At 33.4% G+C, this 15,006-nt stretch overlaps 1 protein-coding gene across 10 annotated transcripts in view; it reads left to right on the top strand.

Moving 5' to 3' along the window:
- DMD (dystrophin) overlaps window positions 1-15,006 on the top strand; it is a 2,259,748-nt gene that overhangs the window by 636,681 nt on the left and 1,608,061 nt on the right. For all 10 annotated transcript variants that reach the window (XM_036992000.2, XM_036992004.2, XM_036992005.2 and 7 more), the window contains exon 8: window positions 14,299-14,480. In XM_036992000.2, coding sequence (XP_036847895.2) covers window positions 14,299-14,480 — 182 coding nt within the window. The remainder of the gene's footprint in view (window positions 1-14,298; window positions 14,481-15,006) is intronic.

Genomic DNA, 15,006 nt, shown 5'->3' with positions numbered 1-15,006 from the left:
ATTAAGTTCCTTGTCCAAAATTATATAGAACCAGTGAGTTCTAGAACAAAGCTTTGACTTTATACCACCTGGGCACATCCTGTGAAGGTATGTGGGAAGTAGATATATTGGTAGTGTATATGTAGTTTGATCTCATTAGATAGATAGTCAGATGAATACATAAATGGATGGCTAAATGGACAGTTGAATGACTGGAGAGATAAATGGGTGAATAGACAGCATAGCTTCTGCTGAGCAGTATTCTTTCTAGATAATGGGACTGGAGTACTGTGGAGATGTAGGGTACTTCATTGTTCACTTTATATACTTCTGTACTGCTTTAATTTTCCAGTACAATAAGTATGTATTGCTTTTGTAATAAAAATGTTTAAAAGTGAGAGATTAAATCCAAACCAATAAAAGAAAAAAATCCAGGAGCAGGAGAACTCAAAGATTAATTCTTGGAGCCAAAAATATTAATCTGACCTGTTTCCTCTGTGGGAGAGGTTTTCCTCTTCAAGGAACCGGCTCCCCATCATAATGAGAGTGGAAATGGAGCCAATTTGGTCAAAAAATCTAAGGCTAAAGCCTGGATAGGGTCTAAAATTTTGGTTAGTGAGACAGATTTTGCAGGATACAGTGGTTGAGCTAGTTATTCCAAGCCCCGATGCTTACAGTTGTCAGGAGGGAAAGGCCCAGGTTAGTAGACTCCAAACTGAAGGAAGAATATTTGAGAGAAACTGAAATTTCTGAATCAAGAAAAACCACAAACTGTGTCAAGAAACTTAGCTATGTAATATTTAGCATATCAGTTTTAACCGTTGTCCAGCCATTGGAAGAGAAGAGATTTAAAATCGCAAAGAGGTAAAATGAGCATCCAACAATTAAAATAAGAATGAGAAGCTAGATAAAGTCTTACCTTCTCTTTATCCATTCTCTGATGTTATTAATTACTGGTCAAAAGAGATTGCTTTTCAAATAAGAAAAAGCACGCACTCACATACACAAACACACAGAGGTATATAAATGACAATATTAATTGTTTATAAATGTATGTATATCATGCCTAATATTTCTTGTTTTCTTAACTGAATCCCTTTCTCACTCTCACATCTCAGTTTAAAGAACTGCTTTTATAGTAACTGTAATTACTCTGTAGGATCCCACCCATCACGGAGTCATAGTTTTAGTGAGACAGCAAGGCTTTCACTTGTTTGAATCTTCTAATCCACATTGTATTCAGACACTTAGTACAAAATTTCTGAGAAATCTGCTTCTCTGATTCTGAGAAGTTCTAAAGGGTTATCTTTTCCTATCTTGGGTCAGAGAGTACTTGAACAAATTTCTCTGTAGGTATCAGTCAATAATTTTTGAACATTTATTCTATGCAAAGCACTGTGATATTTTGTAGAGTCTATGCCAAAGCTTAGAAACGATGAATAAAACATTCGTTTTCCTGTCCTTTGAGTATTGGCTTGAGTATTTTCAATCTGAATTAAAAATGTACTCACTTTGTCATCATCACTCATAGGCTTCTTGATTAACCTATTAATGTTCTCTAATTTAGAAATGAATGCATCTTTCCCTACTACTTAAAAAAAATGTGATCAACTTTCTGGAGCATGTGATGTTATGCAAATCTAGTCTCATTGAGAATGTGATCAATAGTTTAAGAAAAACTTTTGCAATACAATAGGAAATGGAGGCTCAGTCTGTTTAAGCTTGTCCAGTGTCACAAAATGAGAGAACTGAGGTGTGTCCCTTTTTTTCCTGCTTTAATTGGACTATCAATTACTAGCTATATGACCTTGTAAAGTATTCTTATTTCATAAGAGACTGTTGAATGGTAAATGAGAAACATAATAAAATCCCTTATACATAATTGATGCTCGATGAAAAGTAATTAAATATAAAACTGCAGCTCTTTAACATAATTTTGGAGAGAGATAAACACTGCCTGCCCCTCTCTATTATAGTGCTTTCTTCCTCTGACCCAGTTCATTTTCAGCATGAGTCTTATTCTTTGTTCACTTCAGTGAAGTGAAACTTTATTCCTAGCAGCCATGATTATCTGTTCATTCATTCATTTATTAAATTAACAAATACTGAGTACCTTCTATTTGCTGGTAAGTGGTAAAATAATTTAGAGAACGTAATTGCCCTTGTATTGCTTATATTGTGGGGACACAAGTGGTAGCAAAAGAATAGATGAATAACCATGATGATCACAATTTGTGACAAATTATATGAAGGAAATAAGTCAGTATGAAATAAAAGGAAAGGAGAAGGCTTTAAAATAGGGTGATCAACAAATGCATTTCCAAAGAGGTGCCATAGAAGCCAAAACCTAATGGATAAGAATGATTCAAAATTGCAAAAATGATGGGGAAATATTCCAGGTAAAGAGAACAGCAAGTGTAAAGACCAAGGGGTATAAAAGATCACGTGTTATTTCAGATATGACAGCAAGGCAAATATGTCTGAAAGGTAGTGGATGATAAGAGAGGCCATTAGGTTGCCATTAGCTAAGTGTGCGGGACTGGGTCGTGTAGTACCTTGTAGGGCATGGAAATAGGTTGGATTTATTCTAAAGCTTTTGAAGGGTTTTAAGAATGATGGTGTTGGAATTTAATTTGTTTTTAAAAAGATAATTATAGCTGTTGCATACAGAATGAATTAAAAGGCACGAGAACAGTTAGGATGTGAATGTAATGGCCCTAGGAGGCAAGGATCATGGCTTGGGTGAAATAGTGATTGTGAACATGAAGATAAATGGATGTATTTATTCCTTTTAGAGGCAGAAAAAATAAGGCTTGTTAATGGATCAAATGAGGGAATGCAGAAAAAAAATCAAGAATAAGTCCTAAGTTTACAATCTGACACAATGCATAAATGTTATTTTCATATCCCGTAATGGAAAGAAGAAAGGTTTTGAAGGGAACTGAGAGCCTTTTTTTTTCTGTAACAATTTGGAGATATCTTCTGAGAGGAGAGGTCTCAGCTGGAGATAGGTATGTGGAAATCATTAGCATATAGGTAGTACAGCTGACCCTTGAACATTGCTGAGGTTATGCGTGCAGACCTCTGTGAAGTTGAAAATCCTTGTATAACTTTTGACCCCCCAGAACTTAACTTAGTAATAGCCGGCTAATGAATGGGAAGCCTTGCCAGTAACATAAACAGTTGATTAACACATATTCTATGTTACATGCAGTATATACTGTAGTCTTACAATAAAGCTAGAAAAATGATCTTTTTTCAAATTGTCACAAATTTCCAAAAAAATTTCTAAATATGTTTATTGAAAAAAATCCACATATAAGTGGACCTGCGCAGTTCAAACCATGTTGTTTTGGAGTCAACTGTATTTAAGAGAGAGACGGAGGGAGGGGAAATGGGATGAAATCATCCTACGGAAGAATGAGTATAGCTAGAAAAGACCTTGATTCAACCTCTAAGCCTCTTCAAAATTTCATATTATTTAAATGGGTTGGGCCAGAAAGAGAGACTGAGAAAGTGTAGCTAGATAGGTATAAAACCTGAAAAATATAGTGTTAAATATAAGAAAAACAAAGCAGTGTAAGAATGAGTACCCCCTTCATTTATTTTACCCATCCCCTCACCTCCTCTGCTATACACGTCAAAATTCATCAAGCTGTATAGTAAGATTTGTGTATTTTATTGTATATACCTCAGTATTTTAAAAAATTAGAAAAAAACACAAATACTTTCATGAAAAAAAAAGAATTAAAGAGTGCCACTGAGAGCTAGAGATAGAAAAACATCCATTAGGCGGGGCGACATTGAAGCTCTTAGTGAAGCAGAGACAGAAGCCAGTTCTCTGACTCATTGTTACCTAGAGAAGTCTTCTGAGTTCATCCTCTTTAAAATAATGACCCCACCTATTCTTTACCCATGTAATTTTTGTCTATAGCACTTAAAATCTGAAAGGCTAGAGATTTGTTTTTATTTGTCTATGTCTCTATTAGGATCTAGGCTCTATGAGGGCAGGAATATTTCATTATTCCCAACATTTGAAGCAGTGCCTGGCATATATTACACACTATATATGAGTTGAATGAAAGTCAGGATAGGAAAATGGATAGAAAGAATGTAGCTGAAACATTTGGAATGTTTTATTGTGAAGGGGAACAGAGAAATGGAAAAGGATGAAAAACAAGGGAGTAACCCTGCTAAGACTTGCTGTGGTGTACTGGGGCGAGATCATGCAGGCTCAAGTTGAGCAAGAGAACAACTTGTTAAATATTCAGGAGTTATGCCAGCAGGTTGTTAAACCATTGGTAATTTGAAATAATCCACGATGGGAGGTTTTATACCAAGGAGACTGAACCCATTAGGAATTGTGTTGTAGTGCTTGTCTGTTTTTTGTTTCTCTTTGGAGAAACATTCTACCAGCATACCAGTGTCTTTTGTTTTTGTTTTTCAAAGTGGGGGTTTCAAGTGGGAGTTAGGAAAGCATGTTTGTAGGTTGAGGAATCAATGATGATGCAATAGGAACCAAGTGAAAAGTATAAGTAGAGAGATTTGCTTTAACTGGAATGGGAACACTTTTAAGAGTAAGAAAGAACAAGTGGATTGGTATATATGTGCCAATATCTGTGATTTGTGATGAAAGATGAGGGAGTTTTTTTTTCTCATAGTTAAAATCTAAATACTATATATATAGGATCATAGGAAAATAAGCTAGCTTTCTAATTAGTTATCATTCCACCTTACTCTGCCATCTTATGCAGTATTTTCAACACACAAACACATACACACGTGTGTGTCAAATTCTAGTCAATATTCAATATACTCTTCTACTGAGTATATGTAAAATTTCTTTGAAAGCCAGTTACTTGAGTTATGTTTTATGTCTTTTTAACATCACTGATTATGTTCTCTTTTATAAAGTTAAACTCCTCTCATTGTTCTAACGGCCTATTACATGCTTTTTGATGCTTGTTCCCTTTTTCACTTTAACTTGTCTCCATTGTTGTTTCACATTTGACTATCTTCACTTCTGTGAAGTTCTAATTTAAATATTTTCATATTAAAGTTTATTTATCCATGCATATTATTGGATATATAGTTGGGGCCCCCTAATTATACTGGTGGGCTGGAAACCCCAAACTCATACTTGAATGGAATTTTATTAGTACTGTTGAAAGTGGGGGGTGTCTCTGTAATTTTAAAATGTATTAAAGTTTGCTACTTGCTTAGCATGTGTTTTCCTCTGTGTGCCATCTACTGTTCCTTAGAAACTACACAAAAGCCTGGTGTCTGGCCCCTGAATCCAGTTTTCAGTTAGAATACCTCAAAACTGGGAATTAGTTCAAGAAAACCTCTTTTGCCATCAATTATCTTACAGTTTATTTGTAAAGTTTCTGATGGTGTTTTGTTAAACACTGTACCCCTTCTTCTGATGTTTCATATTTGGTACCTGGTGCTGCCATGATACCATCCATCATATCCACCATAATGCTGACACTCCTCCTCCATCAGAAATGTTTGTGTCTGAAACATTCACATCCAGGTGGTTTGTCTTCAGGCTTATCTCATAGTCCACCAATTTCTACTGGAGAAGTTAGGAGAAAGAGCCATTCTAATTATAAAAATGATTCATTCACTAGTGAATTGATGTCATGTCTTACACACGGTAGGCACTCCACAAATATTTGATGAATGTGTAAAAGCAGGCAAACTCAGAAATTATGATTATGTGTCAGTTGGAAACAAGTCATCACAAATAATGGATAATATGTATTGAGCATTTATTATGTGCATTCATTTTTCTTAAGCATCACCACAAGTTTTTTGTATATTAACATGACTCTTTACAGATAAAAACTAGGATCTAAGGAAATGAATTAATTTGACCACAACTGTTTACCCATAAGGGGCATAGCTATGATTTGATCAAGCTATGTTAGATTCAACAGGCTAAACTTTTTGATATGGAATGGATATACTTTTATAATATTTCTTACAAAATAAGGTTGATCTTATATGCAATTTCTGCCTTAAGCTAGTTATTATGCAAGGATTTACCCTGTAACTGTCCTAAAACCATCAAGTGTATTTCTAAATCCCCAAACATACCAGAAGACAACATAGTAACCTGTGGAATTTGTGTCAGATGAAATGAATATCTCCATTCTGGCTTAACTGTGTAGAAAATGAGGGGGTAGAAATAGAATATTTTATGTTAGCAAAGAAGATATTGTGTGGGATTACTTATGAAAATTACTCTAATTTTACTAGGAGTAGGAAAAAAAAGTCAATTTGGTCAGACAAAAAGCAAAGCACAAAAACAGCAGGTGACAGTTAAGGACTCAGAGTTAAATGTCACTGAGCCAAAATACTTCCTTCTCAAGTGGAAACTCCAATAGTTATTCCCACAATAGGCATGTAGAGAGAACTGTAAGAAAGTACAAATGTTTTTCTATCAATAGTCTCCCACACTGACTGATTAGCTTCCATTTGTTATATCAGACTAGCTTCTGTTCTCCTGGTTTTAGAGATATGTACTAAAAAGTTGTTCTAAGGTTTTAAATGGCCAGGGAATTTAAAACTCAGTGAGTAGTTGGAAAAGAGAATTTTGAAGTTTGTTTCATTTTGGAATTGAAAATTTAAAGACAGAAAATGGCTTCACTTTGATTAGAAGGTACTTGGTTGAAAACGCTCAATTTAAATGTAGTTTATTTGCGACTTGTAAAGTCAGAATAGGTTGAGAATTTCCATGTAATTGAGTTTTCTCTACCAGCTTCTGTGCATTTGTTCTCGGCACTGTGGGAATGTTTGGTATAAACACCATGGACTCACCACTCCTATTTAATCCGCCCTCAAAAGCCCAGCAAAGATAATGCATATGTAGAAGGCAATTTTTTAATACAATAAAGGAAAAGAAATAAGTGATAGGAATAAATTGGCAAGTGATAAATTTAGGATTTTGAAATTATTTCTAGTTTTGTTTCCCAATTAGAATCACGATTCCATGAGAACAGATCTCTGGGCTCGTTTATTTACTACTGCATCCTCAAAGACTAGCATATAGCATGGCACAAAGCACTAACTCAAAACTGTTTGTTAAATATGTATTTTCAGTGCCTCATACTTTCAATTCAGTACTTTTCAGAATCAGTAATATCACCTTCAGCTGCCATTACTTATTGGATTGACTATGTGATGTTTATTTGCATAGGTGTATTTAGCGTTGGTTAGTTAATGGCGAGGAAACTGGGCTAGTTTTCAGTGTATCTGAAGTCTTCTGTAAGCCCGTGATCTTTTGTTTTTGTGTTTCCTATTAGGCTGTAAGTAAGCATTATGTATTTTGAGCTCTGTTTTCTACTTGTACCAAGATGATAGTGATACTTTTCTGCTAGCTATACCATAAGCATATTGAAAGGAATAACTGGATGTTTAAAAGATAAAATTGTTTAGTGTTTCTCATAGATAAATGAAACCATTGCTTTTTTAAAATAAAAGTATCATTGATACACAGTCTTACAGTGGTTTCACATACACAACACAGCGGTTCAATATTCACCCATATTATTAAGTCCTCATCCCCTCCATTGTGGTTAATTTTATTATGAAACTGAATCATCTTCATCCCTACAAATTATTTTCATTACTATATTTTATAGTCCTTTAAGGAGAAGCATTACATGATAAAAGTAACTTGGATCAGTGAATGAGATGCTAAAATTATGGGATGGATTAATTAAGGAAACTTGATTTAATGAAGGCAGAACATGTCTTGTAAAATGTTAAAGAATTAAGGGAACCAGTGTAGATTATTTTCTTGTAGAATGCCGTATATCCATTGTGTACAATGACTTGAAAATGGAAAATGCATGTATGTACAATGCAGTGCTGTATGAAAAATATTAAAATTGAAAACAACAATCTCTAATCCTTTAATGATTAGTCCATTGCTGTGATACTGCCTACAATTGAAAAACCCTAGTGCTTAGAGATCAGATGACATCATAATATCTCTTCATTTGTAAACCTCAAATGATAACCCACTTTGCTTCCAGCATTACAAAATTATAAATTCTTTAGAATTTCATGTCTGTGTGTTTGGTTGTTTTAGCAAACACCAGTTTTTGATTGTGTCCATATGTATGTGTTCACATTGTTATATTTAGAGCTCTCTGACCTTGTCTGCTTTGTGACCACAAGTTTCTTCTTCCTAGTTCACCCAATCCCCTTTTCTTATAAATAGTGAGCTTCTTTGTTTTTATGTTTTGTTCCTAATACAAATTCTGTGGGAAATGATCCAAGTGTATTCTCATCATGGTTTCTAATTGACATCCTTTTTAACTTTTTTATAGAATTCTTAAAGGGCTGACCAAACAATTTGAGTGTACATTTATGCATCTGTTATCTCTGAAATCCTGCTGCTTTCTGATTACACATGATATGCATTGTAATTCAGTATTTCAATTCCTGCTTTTCCCCTGGAAGAAAACTGACCAGAGGTTTAGACGGTGGAGCCTCTTATTTAGATTTCCCAGAGGTGTTTCAAGATTGTGTCTGGCAGCTGGCTAATCAAACTTGCTGGAGGTTGATTGTTCAGGATAAGAATAGTTTTGTTGAAGGTACCAGTTTCCTAACAAACTCATTCACATTGACTTTTTTGGGGTGAGGATATACTGAAAGAAAACTTGGTGTACTTTGTTTTTGTTGTTTGTGTTTGATCTTTAAAGATACTTTTATTGTATTATAGATTATCTAATTATAACATTAGTGAGTGCTGAATAGAGAGGCTAGAATGTATAGATAGAATGAAGAAGAAAAGAACAATTATTTCAATTCCATGAGTATACCCATTTCAATAATATCTTGAATTATGTTTCCCTAGTCTTTCCATCAAATTGTTATTATATTCTACATGAATTACACATCCTGCTCTTTTGATGTTACATTATAAAGAATTTGTTTTAATATAGTATCAAATATTCTTCAAAAGCAACATTTTGAATGGCTTTGTAATATTCATATACGATTATATATTTGATCATTTATAATTCTCTTAAGCCATTTGGAATGGTCTTAATTTTTTTCTTTTTTGTACAATAAATATTTCTTTGTCTTATTGTAAATAGTGCTTAAATTTCCTATCAAGCTTACATAAATCTTCATTTAAATTTCTGATTATTTCCTTGTGGTGGTTTCCTAGAAGAAAAAATTACTGGGTCATTGAATATGATTGTTTTTGAACTTTTAGCATACGTTGCCAAAACATTTTTCATAAAGTTGGAAACAACTGATACTCTTCCAGCATTGTAGGAGTTTGGCCAAATCACTGAAGCCTATACAACATTGATTGTTATTCGTTTGTCATTCTTTGATAATTTGATAGGCAAAGGAATATAATTAAAAAATGCATGTTTTTATTCAATTTAATTTGCATTTCTTTCATTACTAAAGTTCCTTTTTTGTGTATTTTTACTCTTATTATACCTCACTTATGAGAAATAGATAGTCACTACTATCATGGAGAATATAGTTAATATTTGGCAGTGAAACCACAGGGATCAGAGTCATCATTCAGATAATGATTTTGAGGCACTTGGTTTTCAAATGCCCTAGATAGCCTCCTCTGAAAGAAAGAAAGAAGGGAAGGTACTGAGAACGATGCACTTGTTGGCTTCTAATTTGGATTCTTACTAAGTAGCTTTTGAACTTGCCATCAAACCCTTATGGGTTTCTGTTTCTCCATTTGACAAATAATGGAATTTCACTAAATGATTTATTTGTTCCATTATATCCCTCAATATGCAAATTATGATTAGTATAGATGCCCTCATCAGAATCAGTGTTATTGTTCATAAAATAAAATATTCTAGCAGTATTGTGAATTCTAAGCATTTTCATTCTGAGATGGCTTCAAAGATTGGATTAAAATCATAAATTTTTTTTTGACAGTAAACCCATTATGTGGTAGGGTTTTAGTGCAAAGATTACTTTCATCTAATCGTCAAGTTCTCATTTGTGGATACGGCCACTTTTTTCACTTTGTGCGTTTTAATGTCTTGTAATAAAAAAATGTAAATCACATCCCTTCATTCTCACCCTCCTCAAATGCTGTAGTACTCATCTATGACATTATTTTTTTAGTCAGTTTCTGTCTTACACAATTCTCATCAATTTCTGTGTCTTCAGCTACTCTCTTTATTCCGTTTCTCAGCAACTATTTAGGTGCTCACAGAGTTCCAGGCCTTGGCCATGATGCAGTTATCAGAAGTGTGGATTACACCCAAGTCATGAGATTTCTTTTGATTTCTAGTAAAATGTTCAGATGTGTAGCTTATCCACTGAATACTCATAACATAGTCTAAGAATATTCTATGGCACAGAATAATTACTTTGCAAAATATGAAGTAAATGATGAATGACGTTTCCTTGCAAATGACTTTTTCCGGATGCCCATTAATACTAGTAATGGTCTCCTACAACAAGGTCTGTTCTTGTATTGACAAACAACAACAATTGTAATACAGCAACAATATCAAGGTTTAATAACGTTTGCAGTCTTTTCTAAACATAATTGCATTTGACCTTTACAACACCATCATGATATTGGGACTCTTTTTTTTAAATTTTTATTTCATAGATGAGGAAACAAAGGTATTGCTGTTAAGATGATATTTTTAAATGGATATGAATATTTCAGTATAGGTTTTTAAAAATCAAAATCATCAGATTCAGAATTGCTCATTTTTCCACTGTATCACACTCATCCAATAAGTTCCCATTGAATTTAAATTTACAAGTGAATATCATCACTTGAAAATGACAAGACCATTGCTCAATAATTGAAATGAAAACACAAAGTTGTATTTATTGCTTGCTTTAAGTAAAAGGTTAACCACAGTCTCTCGAAACAGTTTTTTTAGATGTTGGGAGAAATCTGGAGAGCAAGAGATCTGTGAACATTTAGAGCTGGGAGTAGATTGATGTCACCTTCAGAAGTATGGTTGGTTACTCAGGTCAGACCACTGTTAATTGGTTTGCATTCCGAATTGTATTCATTGGATTAAGTTCACTTATGATTGACAGACTTTCAGAAGGAAGGGGTTGCTGCTGATTTTCTTGGGGAGCAAGATCAAAACCATGTAGACAGGTAATTGTTAATTGATTAAATGATTTTAAAACTTGTGTTGATAGCTACTTGTTACCTTGGTGACAGAACGCTTTCCTCCTTCTGTCCTCTTCCTCCATTATATTTTCAGTTTACTCATCTTTGTACCTTTAGGGCTTGGGACAAACTTTTGTGTATAGGCATTTCCAAAGACTGTGGAGTAAAGGATTTGAAATTTAATGAAGTAATTTTGGATCTATCTTAGAATTTCTATCATGCATCCCCTTATTTTCATTACATGGCCTATTTTAGTTCTCTAACACCTCCTATCTGGATTGGGTTCTAGCCTCCTACTTCCCTGTAGCTTTTTTCTCTCTTTCAATCCATTCTGAAATTAACAGTTTTTTTAAATAAAAGTTTTAATTGTATCACGCTCTTGCTCAAAAGTAGTTAAGTTACTCTCACACGTCTTGAAGTAAGGCCAACTTTTCTAGTCTGCTGTTGATAATCTCTCAATGTTCCACATACAATCTACCCATTTTATTTTATTATTCACTATTCTCTTCTCTGTGGCTAAGATGCCCAAAGGCACTATTCCTGGGACACATCTAATCTGTCCCAACCTCTGCACTTTCGCTCATGCTTTTCCACCACCTGGAATACCTTTCCCCATTCTTCCATTTCCCACTGATGAAATCCTATATGTATTTCAGTTTTCTATTTATAAAGAATTTTCTGGTTCTTAGATAATTTCTTCCTTTTTCTGAACATAGTAGAGCACTGATTGTGCCAATTAAAGGAACAGATTTCAGATTCTTTCAGCAATAAAATTATTTTGTACTTCTTATTTATTATTCTGAACTGTGAGCAGAGTATATGAATTCTCTATCTGGTTAATCTCCTGGATAATCTATTAAATTTTTTAAAATATAATAGGTCTTTAGCAAATATATGTAGAAGGAATTCAACATATTTTAGAATATCTAAGTTCTTTTCTAAAAAAGAAACATTGGTTTTTACTTACTGGTACATCTGAATCCCACACAAACTCAAAAGTGCAATGGTAATAGATAGAGGCAAAAATGTCAATGGTTTGGTTAAAGTGTTTATTGTAGTGATTGATAGTTATGAATACTTGATTTCATCCAAAAGATGTTTTATGTAGATAACATGCACTTCAGTTTTTGACATTTGCTTGGGGCACTGGAAATAATGTTTGATCTATTTTTCCTTTATTTCTTTTTATCATGGCATGTATTTGAGACCAGACATATATGTGCACATGTCTGCATATAATAAAGCAGTAAATAGTCATGGATCAACTTTTTTTAATTCAATGCCTTTCTCAAAGTGTGGTTTTGTTTAATACCCTAAAAAATAGAATTCTAAATCATGCCCATTATAGATAAAATCGACCAGTTGCTAATGAGAAGAGAGAAAACATTCTAGGGTTTCAAAATATGGTGAAGAATCATACCATCTACCATACAATAAACACTTGAAAAATAATTACCAAATGAAAGGGAGATTTTGGGCTTTAAAATTTCAAAGCTAAGTTAGATTTTTTTTTTTTTAGAAAGCCAGTACTCATGCACAAAGTATTCTTTAGTTCTTCCTTTAAAATTACTTGCAGAAATTACCTTCATATGTTGCCTAATAATTAAATTATAATGAGTACAAAATATGTACTGTATAACTTTGTACCTCTCAGCCTTGTGTATTAAAGTGACTGATGAGTATCTTTTGAAAAAATAAGCAAAACAATGAAGCTGTAGGTGATGCAATTAGTCCCCTTCTGTATAATTTTAATCAACCATTGTCTCTCAAAGTATGGTCTTTGAACAGGCCGCTTCAGTATCACCTGGGAGCTTATTGGAAATGAAAACCTCAGGCTCCACCCCTGACCTACTGAATCCAATTCTGGTTTTAAAAAGGTCCTCACGTGATTCATATGCACATTAGAGATTGAAAAGTACTGTATTTTATTACTGATAGGAGCAGACCAAGGAACATTAGTTAACTCTCTCCTTTTCTATTATTCTTTTAAAAAATACTTTAAAAATAGTTGTTCTGATTGATCATGTTCCTACTACTTGTGAAAGGATGGACTAAGTGACTTATTTAACCTCCATTTATGTCAGTGGACTTGAGATCTTACTCTTACCTTTTTTAGTCATAATCAGAACACCTGACCAAATGGTACATATTTAACTTAAAACAGATCTTTTAATGCTAGCTAAGATAAATTTATGATAAGAAAAATGCCTGGCACATTGCTGTAAAGTTTCCTTGGCCTCCTGCCAGGATTTATGTTTTAACACTCCTGGGATTAATGATATACTTCACATAAAGGATTATTTTTACATCTTGGTTTCCCAGTATTAACACACTGGGTAAGTAAGTCACAATATCCAGTAGCAAAAGAACCTTTTGAAGGAACTGCCACTTACTTTGTGTGTTATTACACATTACTATCGACTTTAAATCCTGGATTGCTTTTATTCCCTAGATGTGGAGAAAGATGTGATATCAGATCAACTTTATATGGAGGACTTTTACATTTATCTCTAAAGTCTGAGAATGAAGGCAACTTCTAACTTTAACAGATGCATCATAATGTGAACAAATATTTTTAATACACTTAAGGACTATTATAAATCATATGATATAGGATATTGTTGTTCTATTTTTGTTGTGAAAATATATGGTTCATTTCAACACAGACACATGTTTTGTTCTTTACATACTTAATTAATGACCAGCAAAAGTTTGATTAGAAGGTGCAAGCTTTCTTTACTGGAAGCCAAAACATTACGCTCTTTTGTGTAATTGTTTATTACAAGTGCACCATTTTAATAGACATGCTAATATAACTTTCCATGGAAAGGAAGATACAGTCTTTTATTTTTGTTTCTTATCTAATGAAATCCACTGTCTTAGGTGGTCTAGCTTGGCAATTTGACTTAGGAAAAAGTATGACTGAATGAAGTTTTTAAGTGAACAAGGAAAATAAATTAACTTTAGTGCTCATCTCATTGGTCTGCCAAATTCTAAGGATATTTTAGGCCTGATGAGCATGTTCTAATTAGTGTCTGGAGGACATTCATGGACAATCAGGTACTCATTAATCTATCTTCTTCCTGTAACATTGATTTGTGCATTCCCATCTCAGAGACTCAAATGTAGAAACCAAAAATTGATGTGTGCTATTGATGTGCTTACAGATGTTGCCGCCACTTATCCAGATAAGAAGTCCATCTTAATGTATGTCACATCACTCTTCCAAGTTTTGCCTCAACAAGTAAGCATTGAAGCCATCCAGGAAGTAGAAATGTTGCCAAGGCCATCAAAAGTTACTAGAGAAGAACATTTTCAATTACATCATCAAATGCACTATTCTCAACAGGTAAATAGTTTAAAGGATAACTAATATCAAAGATATCTTCTATTTTCATTTTCAGGTGTCATACACACATATCTATTATATCTATGGATATACACACACATATATATATACACATGGCATACTGTATATATAGTGTCTGTATATATATATATAAACATATGTGTATACACACACATACTATGATATATATAGATATAGTTGTGTGTATATATATATGTATATATATATGTGTATATGTGTGTATGCGTGTGTGTGTATATATATATATTTGACCCTTGAACAGTGCTGGGGCTTGGGGTACTTGACCCCTTGTGCAGTTGAAAATATGGATATAATTTTTGACTCTCCCCAAAACTTAACTACTAATAGCGTACTGTTGACCAGAAACCTTATTATCAATAACATATAATATACATTTTATATGTTTTATGTATTATATACTGTGTTCTTATGGTGAAGTAAGGTAGAGAAAAGAAAATGCTTTCTTATATTGTTACAAATCTCCAAAAAATTTCCAGTATATTAA

The sequence above is a fragment of the Manis javanica genome, chromosome X, assembly GCF_040802235.1.
Source record: "Manis javanica isolate MJ-LG chromosome X, MJ_LKY, whole genome shotgun sequence".
In the NCBI taxonomy this organism is placed as follows: Eukaryota; Metazoa; Chordata; class Mammalia; order Pholidota; family Manidae; genus Manis; species Manis javanica.
The sequence above is the reverse complement of the archived record's forward strand: the minus strand, read 5'-3'. Positions and strand labels throughout refer to the sequence as shown.